We start from the raw sequence: 13,706 nt of genomic DNA on the forward strand, positions 1-13,706 counted from the left end.
TTTACTTCATTGTGTTTTAACCTCAGTTGTAAAGGATTGTTTTAAGGATCCCATGGGATACCCCTCGCAAACCGTTTTACACGCTGCATATGGCGATTCACCTCTGGCGTGGCTCCTTCCTGCGTGTGCCATTGGTGTCTTACTTATACACATACATATACAGTGGAGGAAATAATTATTTGACCCCTCACTGATTTTGTAAGTTTGTCCAATGACAAATGAAAAGTCTCAGAACAGTATCATTTCAATGGTAGGTTTATTTCAACAGTGGCAGATTGCACATCAAAAGGAAAATCGAAAAAATAACTTTAAATAAAAGATAGAAATTGATTTGCATTTCATTGAGGGAAATAAGTTTTTGAACCCTCTAACAAAAAAAGACTTAATACTTAGTGGAAAAACCCTTGTTTGCAAGCACAGAGGTCAAACGTTTCTTGTAATTGATGACCAAGTTTGCGCACATTTTAGGAGGAATGTTGGTCCACTCCTCTTTGCAGATCATCTCTAAATCCCTAAGGTTTCGAGGCGGTCTCTGTGCTACTCTGAGCTTGAGCTCCCTCCATAGGTTTTCTATTGGATTAAGGTCCGGAGACTGACTAGGCCACTCCATGACCTTAATGTGCTTCTTCTTGAGCCACTCCTTTGTTGCCTTTGCTGTATGTTTTGGGTCATTGTCGTGCTGGAACACCCATCCACGACCCATTTTCAGTTTCCTGGCAGAGGGAAGGAGATTGTCGCTCAGGATTTCACGATACATGGCTCCGTCCATTTTCCGTTAATGCGATTAAGTTTCCTGTGCCCTTAGCAGAAAAACACCCCCAAAGCAAAATGTTTCCACCCCCATGCTTGACGGTGGGGACGGTGTTTTGGGGGTCATAGGCAGCATTTTTCTTCCTCCAAACACAGCGAGTTGAGTTAATGCCAAAGAGCTCTATTTTGGTCTCATCAGACCACAGCACCTTCTCCCAGTCACTCTCTGAATCATTCAGGTGTTCATTGGCAAACTTCAGACGGGCCTGCACATGTGCCTTCTTGAGCAGGGGACCTTATGAGCCCTGCAGGATTTTAATCAATTGCGGTGTAATGTGTTTCCAATGGTTTTCTTGGTGACTGTGGTCCCTGCTAATTTGAGGTCATTAACTAACTCCTCCCGTAGTTCTAGGATTCTTTTCACCTTTCTCAGAACCATTGACACCCCACGAGGTGAGATCTTGCGTGGAGCCCCAGAGCGAGGTCGATTGTTCGAAAATGGAAGGAGCACAAAATGACCATCAATCGCACCAACAGTTGTCACCTTCTCTCCCAGCTTCTTGCTAATGGTTTTGTAGCCCATTCCAGCCTTGTGCAGGTCTACAATTTTGTCTCTGACATCCTTGGACAGCTCTTTGGTCTTTCCCATGTTGTAGAGTGTGGAGTCTGCTTGATTGATTGATTCTGTGGACAGGTGTCTTTTATACAGGTGACTAGTTAAGACAGGTGTCCTTAATGAGGGTGACTAATTGAGTAGAAGTGTCTAACCACTCTGTGGGAGCCAGAACTCTTAATGGTTGGTAGGGGTTCAAAAACTTATTTCCCTTAATGAAATGCAAATCAATTTCTATCTTTTATTTAAAGTTATTTTTTCGATTTTCCTTTTGATGTGCAATCTGCCACAGTTGAAATACACCTACCATTGAAATGATACTGTTCTGAGACTTTTCATTTCTTTGTCATTGGACAAACTTACAAAATCAGGTCAAATAATTATTTCCTCCACTGTACATACATATACACACATACATACATATACACACATACATATACACACATACATATACACACATACATATACACACATACATACATATCTATACTAAAAAAAGGCAAAGCCCTCACTCACTCACTCACTCACTCACTGATTCTCCAACTTCCCGTGTGGGTGGAAGGCTGAAATTTGGCAGGTTCATTCCTTACAGCTTCCTTACAAAAGTTGGGCAGGTTTTATATCGAAATTCTACGCGTAATGGTCATAACTGGAAGCAGTTTTCTCCATTTACTGTAATGGAGATGAGCTTCAACGCCATGGGGGCGGAGTTTCGTGTGACATCATCACGCCTCCCACGTAATCACGCAGTACATAGAAAACCAGGAAGACCTCAAAAAAGCGCTGAAGAAAACATGCATTATATAATTGAGAAGGCAGCGAAACAATAAGAAGCGAGCGAGTGACATATACAACCATATTCATGAGTTCTGCTACTTCGGAAACAAAGCACGATGTAAATCTACACTTTAAATTAAGTTCATAGACAGGCTGCGCTGGCGTTTGTAATTTAGTGCCTGCCCATATAAGGCCGTCCGTCAGCGGCAATCCAATAGCAAACTGCCACGGGTAAATATTCACGGGTGAAGGACTGTGCTTATGGAGAGGAAGATGAGATGGTCAGGGTGGTGTTTGACACAAACTCAGCGAAACTGCGAGAGAAAGTTTTAAGTGCCAGGACTAAGGTAACATTAAATACAGCCATGGACATAGCACGAGATGGCACCAGCACAGCTGGGAACCTTCGATGCATGTACACCGAGTGGCTCACGTGAACTGACGAGTGCACAGATAAAAGCAACAGTTCCAAAGAGCTGAACAAAACCGAATTACACAATTGAAAAGGCAGCAAAAATATGAAGCGCCTGATACATATAAGCATATTCATAAATCCAGCTACTGCGGAAACAAAGCACACGTTGGAAAAGTCAATGTCCCGCTAAAGGAAGACAGTGTAAAAAACCGTGCATGCAGTGTGTCAGGTCTCAGATAAAGAAGAAGCGAGCTGTTTATTGATGCAGTAAGAAAGAATCGATGAATGAAACCTGTCATCTTTACAACGATTGACAAACACGGAATGTAACTTGAACACAACACATCCTACAAATACGAACCTGATTGAAAGAAATAATGATAATCAAATCCTTGATGACAGCAACACTCAGTAACACTCACAAAACAAATACTGTATATTGACAGTCATGTTACGTTATTTTTAAAATGTTCCCTTTTCTTTTCTAGCTTTTTAACACACTACTTCTCGCTGCGATACGCTGGTATATATATATATATATATATCCCGATCTACATACTCGAATAATGGATACTTTATTCGCCATCAATGATTGTTTTGGTAAAGCCATACTCAGTGTATTCATTAGATGAACGGTAAAAAGTAAGAGCGAGGGAGGATGACTTATTGAGGCATGCAGGCTGTAGTCGCGTCAACTCTATCTGAATTGCGATCACATTTGAAAAATATATCTTTTCAAGTTCTATTTAGTCCATATGTGTCAAACTCAAGGGCAGCGGGCCACATCCGCCCGGCGTAATTATATCCGCCCGAGATCATTTTATATACTGTATTATTGTTATTAAAGCCCGGTATATGAAGCGCTGGTAACACAATAAACTACAGATCCCATAATGCAGCGCTTCAGCTGCCTTGCCAACACTTACCGTTAATCAAGTCTAGCTTATGATGCTGCAAGTTATTGCGGCTAGCTCACACGATGCTGAAGAGAAAAGTTGATTCTGAAAATAGAGCCTTTAAAACCGATGGGAGGCTGAGTATATGTTTACTGAACCCGTGTGTCTCATTTGTGGAGCTAATGTGGCTGTAATTACAGAATTTAATCTAAGACGGCACTATGAGACAAAACATCAGGGTAACCTGAATGCAATGCAGAAGATACAGAAAGCAGAATAATTAAATAAGAATCTGACACTTCAGCGGACGCTTTAACCCGTGCACAATCACAAAGTGATTTCAAGTGAAGCTGCTTTTATGGGAGACACAAATGCACCAGTGCACCTTGCCCCACTTTCCCTGTTGCCAAGTAATGTTAAACCAAGTCGTCACTACGGTGTTCCCAAATCGCACTTTGCTGATAAACTGAGCACACGCACTGAGTTTGCACGGCGCTTTGGTGACTTTGAAGAACAAAAAGTCCGTCTACATGCGGCTCGAACCTTGTGCATGTTTGGTAGCACATATCTGTGTGAGAAGCTCTTCTCAGTGATAAAGACTAACAAAACAGCACACAGGAGTCGCCTCACTGATGAGCACCTGCAATCCATCCTGAGAATCTCCACAACACAGAACCTCACACCAAACAGAAACGAACCTGTGGCCAAAAAGATGCCAGGCGTCCAGCTCTAAAATGACATATGAGCAAAGACAACTGAATGATTTGATTTGTTATTGCTGAAAGGAACACATTTTATTTATATTTCCAGGTTTTGTTATGCAGCATGTTCATATTTGAATTTGTATAATTTTGACAGGATATATTTTTATGGAGAGCAAAATCTTTTGGGATATTTAAAATCTAAGTTTATTTTTTATATAAAATTACATAAGAGTAAAGAAATTTGAATGTTTGTTCTTTTAACGTTTACTTTATTTCTAACTTGTATAATTTAGACAGGATATATTTTTATGGAGAGCAAAATATTATAAGTTGTTTAAGGTTTGAGTTGATTTATTCAGAATAATATTCCTGTCTGTTTTACCATTCCTACCAAAGATATTTCTGTCGACTAAATAAAAATTCCTTCTATTTAAAATTTAAATAGAACTTGAACAAATACGATAGTTCATAATATCCACGCAGACTTGCATGTAAGAGCGGGAGTCATCCGTTTTAACAAGCAGCGTATTGCACTGATACGAAATAGCGGTGTGTGTATATATGTAGATATGTATGTATATATATATGTTTATATATATGTGTGTGTGTGTGTGTGTGTGTGTGTGTGTGTGTGTGTGTGTGTGTGTGTGTATATGTATAGATATATATATGTTTATGTGTGTGTGTATATATATATATATATATATATATATATATATATATATATATATATATATATATATATAACAACAACACTCATCACTCACAACAGTGACAAAACAATTACATTGACAATCATGTTACGTTATTTTCAAAATGTTTCCTTTTCTTTTTCATTGCTTCTTTAACACACTACTTCTCCTGTAAGTTGGTATTTTGCTAGTATATATATACATACATACATACATACCACACACATATATATATATACACATACATATACATACATACATACACACATATATATATACATACATACATATATATACAACATATATATATGTCATTTGAATGATTTCTTTCTGATTCAGTTTTTATTTTTGAATAAACATGCCTCCTATAAGAAGTGATGACAAAGTTCCTCTGCAATACAAGCCAAGAACACTTGTCTTTTGTCTATGGACCCTGTGCATGCCTTGTACAGTACATGTGCGTTTGCTGCTACCAAGTCAAATAACATTGCTGTGATGGGGTTCAGCTTGTGCCTTTTTGTGAAAGTCTTTACTTTTGATATCAATGCAAAGGGTGCAAAGGTAACGCAGTTGCCTAACGATATCCCAGGTCATCCCAACATGGAGTGATTTGAACATTTTTATTATTTTATAATTATTGTTATTATATAATAAAAAACACATTTGATTGAAGTCTGGTTCTTGTTCAATTCTTATATGACTCTAATGCATCCAAAAAATACATGGGGCAGGACAGAAAATAATCCCAATGAATGCCGGTTGATGTGTTCTACATGTTCTGGTGGATCACCTGAGGGTGTTGCTATGTTACAACTCCCAACCGAAAATTATTTCTACACATTGTGTAAAGTTCTAGTTTCAGATTGTATAAAAATTAAGACTTGTGTGTTTATGTGCAAGATATTGAGAAAGACACAGACAGATTTGATGTCTATCAAGTGGTTGCTGAAATATAAAATTAAACAGTTTAAAAAGTATGCCTATGCCACACTGTACCAGGACATGGAATATTTTCTGTCATACCCTGTGTGGTTTTTTTTTTTATAGACACATTAGTCTCATACTAGTATTAAACAAGAAGCAGACTCAAATGAAATGTGTTTTTATTATACAACAACAATAATTATAAAATAAGAAAAATGAATTACTCAAGCTCTAGGTGCTGGGATACAAATCCCTAATCTCTATATCTATGCCTTCACAACAATGTCACTTGACTTGGTGGCAGTGAACACACACGTACGAAAGACACGAAAAGACGAGTGTTCTTGGCTCGCCTTGCGGAGGAACTTCGTCATTTCCTACAGAAAGCATGCCCTGGAATATAAAATAAACACTTTTACACAAGGTGTAATGAAGCAAGTGTGATTTTACTGAAGAATAAAAACTGCATTTAAAAAAAAAAAAAAAATGTTCAAATGACATTGCTGTGAAAAGGGTTCAGACTGTGAAGCCCATATGGGAAAGTTGCTATATAAATAAAATGTATTTTATTATTACTTTTTTTTTTTTTTCAAAAAATGTGCTTCAAATTCGAGGAGTTATATCTGATATGATAAATTTGTAATAGTCTGTCTGTCTGATTAAAAGTCATTCATACAGATCATTGCAGACACAGAACACAGATGAAATGTACATACTGTATTTCAAATAACAATATATCATTACCGATATAACTCCTTACAACTCATTGCTATATAAAATATTCAACACAGACTTGAGCTTCATGCGAGAAAATTCTGGCTGCGATGGAGAGTGTTACTGTGTCAGAAAAGACATTATGCTGGCAGAATGGGGGATGGGCGATTGCAGGTTCACTATTGTTAATTGACACATTTGCAAAACAAAGGTGGTTATCTGCAGGCAAATGCTGCACCGATAAGAACATACAATTTTACTTGTGTGTATTGGGAAAAACCAGGTAATCAGGGGAACAAAATTTTGGCTGGGAATTATAGTGCTGTGACTTGAGTTTTCAGGATCTTTACCAGGAATTACTGAGACCATTGATTCGCTAGTATTGGTGTGTCCGGATGCAGTCATGAAAAGTGAAGTGCCCATTATAGCAGGAACAAATACTCCCATGGTTTATATATAAAAAAAAAAGATGGTTGAAGCATGTGACCAAAAGGTTGGGAAAGATTTCCCTAATACTTCAGTGGTTTATTCGTTCATGAAAGATGCATATGAAAAGGTAATGAGGATAACTGATCAGACAAATGATTCAAGTCGATGTACTGTGTGGTTTTCACATATAAAGCCCATAATACTCTTCCCTGGTGAAATGTCAGGATTTAAGGGGATCATGAAACATCCAGGAAAGTCCTCTATTGAAGCACTGTTAGAAGATTATCCTGAAAAGCAAAGATTTCTAAAGGCACTACTAGTAAGGCTAGAAGTGCAGAGAACTGAAGATGTACCCTCAAGAAGCATCACTGTCACTGCTAGAAAAATGTCCAATCTGGTTGTAACCCTGAAGTGGGGTATGACAACTGTTCACATCTTCCTAGTATAGGTTGAGCCTAATATTCCCTTCCCTTCGTGAGAGGAATTCTTCGAATCAAATGACCTTTGACTCCTTCAGTTTTGGAGAATCCTCTGTGCCCAAAGACTGGAAAAAAAGACTAGCTCAAAATCTTCTGGAACAGAAAGTTATTTTCTCCTGTCATGAATTTGATATGGACTGTGTTAGGAGTACCCAACACAAAATTAGCCCGATTGAGGATAAACCTTTTAGGGAGAGATCTCTGTGGCATACCCCAGCTGAAACTGTAGATGTAAGACAGCAATTGGGAAAACTGAAGGATGTTACCATTATTACGGAGTCCAGGAGCCCTTATTCCTCCCCCATAGTAGAGATGTATAAAAAGAACAGACAGATACTGAGCCCTACAGAACCCTAAATCGGTGAATATTTCCAGATCACTACACTAACTACAGAATTGAAGATGCTCTTGGTAGCCTTAGTGGAAGCAAGAGTTTTAGCGTGATAGATCTCAGAAGAGGATACAATCAGATCACTCTTTCAGAAAATAAGGAAGACAGCCTTTACCTGCCCAGTTGTGTTCTTTCAGTTTAAAATGATGCCTCTAAGCATAAATTGGGAGTATCAGTATCGTATCAAACAGTTATGGAAAGAATGGTTGGGAACATATATATTTAATAGAAGGCCTTAAAGTGTTTTGCCAATCTTTGAAAGAACACAAACAGTACCTCTTTAATATGTTGTATCATTTGAAAGGAGGACTCAAACAATCAGTTGATAAGAGCAAGGTCTGCCAAATATCACAAAGCTATATCAGACACATTGTCTCTTAAGATGGGATCTCACCTGATTCCAACTTTCCACTAACAAAAAGGAAGAAGTAGTTCTTTGGAAAAAAAAGATTTGTAAAAATCAGGAAAAACAGCTCATTTAATCAGTTAGAGGTTCACAATCACCTGGTGTCATCAGTAATTAAAGAAAGCTTGCTGCAGTTTGAGTTTAAACAAAAAGAAAAAAATAAAGAACCACACACAAAATAAAAATACAGTGTATGCACACATTTCAGCAGATAAGTCGTAAAAAATAGCAAATAGTAAACAGCAGTTATAGGTACAAAGTGTTCTTATCCATGCATCATTTAAGACAATAAAAATACACTGCTCAAAAAAAATTAAGGCAACACTTAATCATTTAAAACCATTTGTAGGCAGTTTGTGTGAGGAACGTATGGAGTTGGGTGTGATGGCTGATCCTAATGTGATGCGGGAGACCTGTGACAAGACCCTGAAGGATGCTGAGAGTTGTGTTGGTGTTACTGGTGATCCCAGAATTCGGTGTTCCATCTCACAGGCACCCTGGATATCATTGAGAGGAGTCGCAGCGCACGGCTTGATGGCTACTCCGATGTGTATCAGGAACTGACCTGGACGGCTGCCAGGGCAAGGGCAGATAAGGAGGCGTTTGTTTGAGGAATCTGTGAGCAAGTGACACGGTCTTGTGACCCACGTCCTGCTTACAGAGGAATTGAAGTATTACGTATATTAGAGTCACAGTCTGGGCAGGTGTTGGAACAGTCCTTACAGATGACACTGCAGTTGTGACCTGCTGGGCTGGCTACTTTGAGCACGTGTTTAAAGCTGATCATCCGGCTAAGATATTGGATATCTCTGGGTCCACGGTTCTAGAGGCTGATCCACCAATTAGCTGTGAACAACCCATTCTCACAGAGATCACACAGGTGGTGAACCAGCTAAGGGTAGGGAGGGCTGCAGAGATCTGTGGCATCTGGGGTGGACTTGACCAGGCTGGTGGTAAGACTGTGTCCTTGCATTGCAACAATCTTTATTTCCATTTGGGAGATGGGGTCATCCCAATTGACTGGAAAATGGGACTCGTCATCCCTATCTGGAAAGGGTGATCGCCTGGATTGCAGCAACTACATGGGGATAACACTGCTCTTTTCGCAGAGAAAGGTCCTTGCTAGATTCATCCTCAATAGGACCCATGATCACCTGCTCACCTACCAGCGACTGGAGCAGGCTGGTTTTATGCCTAAGAAGTCTGCCATTGACCGCATCCTGGCATTCAGAGTTCTCATGGAGCACAAACACATATATTGGCAGAGTTTTTGGCAGCTTTTGTCAATTTTCATAAGGCATTCAACTTAGTTGATCAAGCTGCTCTGTGGGCTATCCTGAGATTTCGTGGAATCCCCTCAAAGTTGCTGGATATCATGGCTGTCCTGTACACTGGTACTGCGAGTACTGCTGTGTAGAGTGGAGGCAAAACCTCTGTGGTTTTTCCCCAGTTGATTAGAAGGTTCAAAAGGAGGGTGTTCTTGCTCCTACTCTGTTCAATGCTTGCACAGACTGGGTGTTGAGCAGGGTCGTGGGGTCCAGCAACTGTGGGGCATCTGTTGGTGAAGAGAGATTCACCAAACCTGACTTTGCCAACGATGCTTTGATGATCGCAGTGTCAATGGAGGCTCTGATAATGGCTCTTTAGAGACTGAGGGAGGAGTCCGAGTGTCTGGGCTTGCAAGTGTGCTGTTTTAAAATCAAGATCCAGGCCTTTAGGGACCTCTTGAGAACAGCCATCAGTAGTGCATCTGTCTGTGGAGAGAGGTTTACTTACCTCGGCAGCAACACTCATGTCTCTGGTGTCTCTTCCTATAAAGTCAGTAGTCAGACTGGGAGAGCATGGGGGGAGTGTCATGGAGGTCACTGGAAGGAGTGTGTGGTGCTCCCAAAATCTTTGCAAAAGGACGACAGTCAAAGTCTTTAGAGTCCTGGTGCATCCTATTTTGCTATATGGTTGAGGGACATGGACACTATCCAGTGACCTGAACAGAAGACTGGACTCCTTCGGTATTGTGCCTCTTCACAGAATCCTTGGGTACTGCTGGTTTGACTTTGTGACAAATGAGCTGTTGCTCATGGAATCTTGAACAGGGCACATTACCTAAATTGTAAGGGAGTGGCAGTTATGGCACTACGGCCATGTGGCGCAATTCCCAGAGGGTGATCCAGCTCGCAGGATCCTCATTGTTGAGAACCTGAGGGGCTGAATCAGGCCAAGGGGACAACCACGTAACACCTGGCTGCGGCAGACAGATTGTCATTTCCAGAGGATGGGACTGGCTGGAAATTTGCCAAACAGGATCCCAAGCAGTTTTGTCTTGTGGTGGGTGCGACAACAAGCTGTACTCGTGCATGCTACCCAACCTGACCCGACTTAATCATTGCAGAATTTCGTTACGGTTCGAGAAAATCAATTTGTCCAGTTAGGAAGCATAAGTGATTGTGAATCAACTTCACCTGGTTTGGTGCAAATGAAAGAGACAGCAGGTGCAGTGGTGAGGCAACCCAAAAAATGGGATAGTTTTGCAGGTAGTAGCCACAGACAGCTGCTCTCTTATCCTTCCTAACCGATTCTTCTCTAGTTTTGCTTTTTTGCTAGTGTCCTTGTCACTACTGATAGCATGAGGAGGTACCTGCAACGGATTCAGGTTACACAGGTAGTTCAGCTCCTACAAGATGGCACATCCATATGCGCCATCTCAAGGTTTGCTGTGTCTCCTAGTGCAGTCTCAAGAGCATAGAGGATATACCCGGTGTTACAAGAGGAGGTCCGTAAAAAGAAATCAACCCAGCAGCAGGACTGGCATCTGCTCCTTTGGGCGAGGAGGAACACTCCCATAACCCTACAAAATTACCGCACAGCTGGCTACTGGTGTCCATGTTTCTGACAAAGCTGCCAAAAACTGACTCCATGAGGGTGGCATGAACAGCATGAAGGCCCAACATCCTCCAGTGGGCCATCTACTCAGAGCCCATCACCATGCACCTTAACAGGCATTCGCCAGAGAATACCACATTTGGCAACTCCACCATTGGTGCTACCAAGTACTGCAACAGACAATTCATGAGCTCAACGATACCCTGATCCAGGTCTAGGAGGAGATCCTCTATGACAGAATCTATCATCTCATCAGAGGCATGTCAGGATGTTGTTGGCAGTGCATACAAGCTAATTTTCCATTTGAATATTTTAAATATCAAGATTTGACGGGTGATTTAAGTGTTCCCTTAATTTATTGTTAATGTAATGGTATTGTTAATATACACAGACCTTGATTACTGCATCTCTCTTGGCTTGGGCCTCTCCTATTCGGGCATCTCTCTGTACCTGGGCAGTTCTAGCTTTTCCAAGTGAATGTAGGTAATCCTGGAGAGAAAACACCACAAACAAGAAGACTTATTGATGACTGTGGAATATCATTAAACAGGCATTTCTGAAATAACTTTATATCATGACTATACACTTCAAAAACTTGTTGAGAAGGCAACGATGAGTGTAATTCATCCCCTTCCAAATATCTAGTCTATGTTAAAAACAGTGGAAAATCTACCACAAAATTAAATAAAAACCGCAGAAAATTTTCAAAATTGTGTTTAAAAAATGCTAGAAGTTTTAGGACATAGATATATTTACCAGTATTGTTTAAATGAAACAGTAAACAATGGTAAAAGTTTGGGATGTTTTCCCCTATTTAGCCAATTTTCTAGGATTTCTCCAAGGTAAAGTGTAGGCTTTAACAGGCCCTGTTTACTGAAGGCCCTCCAGCCTTGTCACCCTAACAGACAAGACAAAACTTTCAAAAAAAGAAGAAATACTGGGAAAGGCAATTTAGGGAGAGACCGCCTTCCAGGTAGGTTGGGCATACAAAGGATGTCAAAAAAGGAGAATACAGTAATCCCTCGCTATATCGTGCTTCGACTTTCGCGGCTTCACTCTATCGCGGATTTTAAATGTAAGCACATCTAAATATATATCACAGATTTTTCGCTGGTTAGCGGATTTCTGCGGACAATGGGTCTTTTAAATTTATGCTACACGCTTCCTCAGTTTGTTTGCCCTGTTGATTTCATACAAGGAACGCTATTGGCGGATGGCTTAGAAGCTACCCAATCAGAGCATGTATTACATATTAACTAAAACTCCTGAATGCTATAAGATATGCATCCCGCGCGGAGCTTGATTGTTCGCTTGTCTCTGCCTCTATCTCACCCTCTCTGACATTCTCTGCGCCTGACGGAGGGGCTGTGAGCAGAGGTGCTGTTTGCACAGAAGCTGTTTGCTTAGTGGATACGGAAGCACCTCTAAGAAATGCCGCTTTATCGCGGTGCTTCGAAAAGCACACTTACTGATTTTTTGATGGTTTGCTTTAATCTCGCTCTCTCTCTGATTTTCTCTGCGCCTGACGGAGGAGATGTGAGCAGAGGAGCGGTTTGCACAGAGGCTGTTTGCTTAGAAGATACTGACGCTCCTCTAAAAAATTCCGTGGCAAACTTAAAAGCACACATATTGATTTTTTGATTGTTTGCTTTTCTTTGCGAGCGCTCTCTCTCTCTCTCTCTGAAATTCTCTGCTCCTGAAGAGAAGATCTATTTGCATTCTTTTAATTGTGAGAAAGAACTGTCATCTCTGTTTTGTCATGGAGCACAGTTTAAACTTTTGACTAAAGGGTGTTATTTCATGTCTAGAGGGCTCTAATAATGTTAACAGTGTGGGAGAGTTTATAAGGGCTCAAAATATATAAAAATAACTACACAAACATATGGTTTCTACTTCGCGGATTTTCACCTATCGCGGCGGGTTCTGGAACGCAACCCCCACGATCGAGGAGGGATTGCTGTATAATATACAAATTAGAATACAAGTAATCCTTTTCACAGAGCTGGATGGCTAATTATCATTACCACCTCAAAAATAAAATAGAACAGCAGAAGCTACAAGACAAGGTGCAAGAACAGAGTATACCATTAAATACAGAACTATCACATGAGGATACAGATTTGTTCAAATACATAAAAGAGAAGAAACTAATTAATAAACAAAAAACAACTGTATGAGTTCTGTCCATCTGCTAATTGACTCCTTTACTACAATCTAGCAGTGGTTCTACAGACAGCTAGACAGAGTCCTGGAGATCTCAGACAATTCGCTGCCTCCACTCTATTGGCCATTTTAAAGCTGAATCAGTGCTCCTTTATCTGATATGACTTTTTCACAGGCAGGCAAACAACTTGGCAGTAGGGCAGTGGCACCAAAAGCCACATAAGACTATAAAGAAGAGAAGCATAATAGGTGAGGGTTAGTAACAGTTTGTAAACATATTTATATTTTTGTACTAATCACTAACAGAGATGCAGTATTCCCAGCTAAACAGCAGCTCTACTCAGGAAATGTTACCTTAAAGTAGCGAGTCTTTAGCATGGATATAAACGCGGCATTCCAACATCTTCGGGGCCCTGAAACTAAACGCACAGGCTTCCAATAAAATTTTATTAATCCTTGAAATCATAAGTAGA

General features: G+C 40.3%; 1 protein-coding gene across 2 annotated transcripts in view; it reads right to left on the reverse strand.

The window, feature by feature from the left end:
* Positions 1-13,706, reverse strand: part of LOC120539666 (flotillin-1-like) — a 156,910-nt gene that overhangs the window by 66,185 nt on the left and 77,019 nt on the right. For both annotated transcript variants that reach the window (XM_039769989.1, XM_039769988.1), the window contains exon 7: positions 11,464-11,559. In XM_039769989.1, the coding sequence (XP_039625923.1) occupies positions 11,464-11,559 (96 nt within the window). The remainder of the gene's footprint in view (positions 1-11,463; positions 11,560-13,706) is intronic.

The sequence above is a fragment of the Polypterus senegalus genome, chromosome 11, assembly GCF_016835505.1.
Source record: "Polypterus senegalus isolate Bchr_013 chromosome 11, ASM1683550v1, whole genome shotgun sequence".
Classification (NCBI taxonomy): domain Eukaryota; kingdom Metazoa; phylum Chordata; class Cladistia; order Polypteriformes; family Polypteridae; genus Polypterus; species Polypterus senegalus.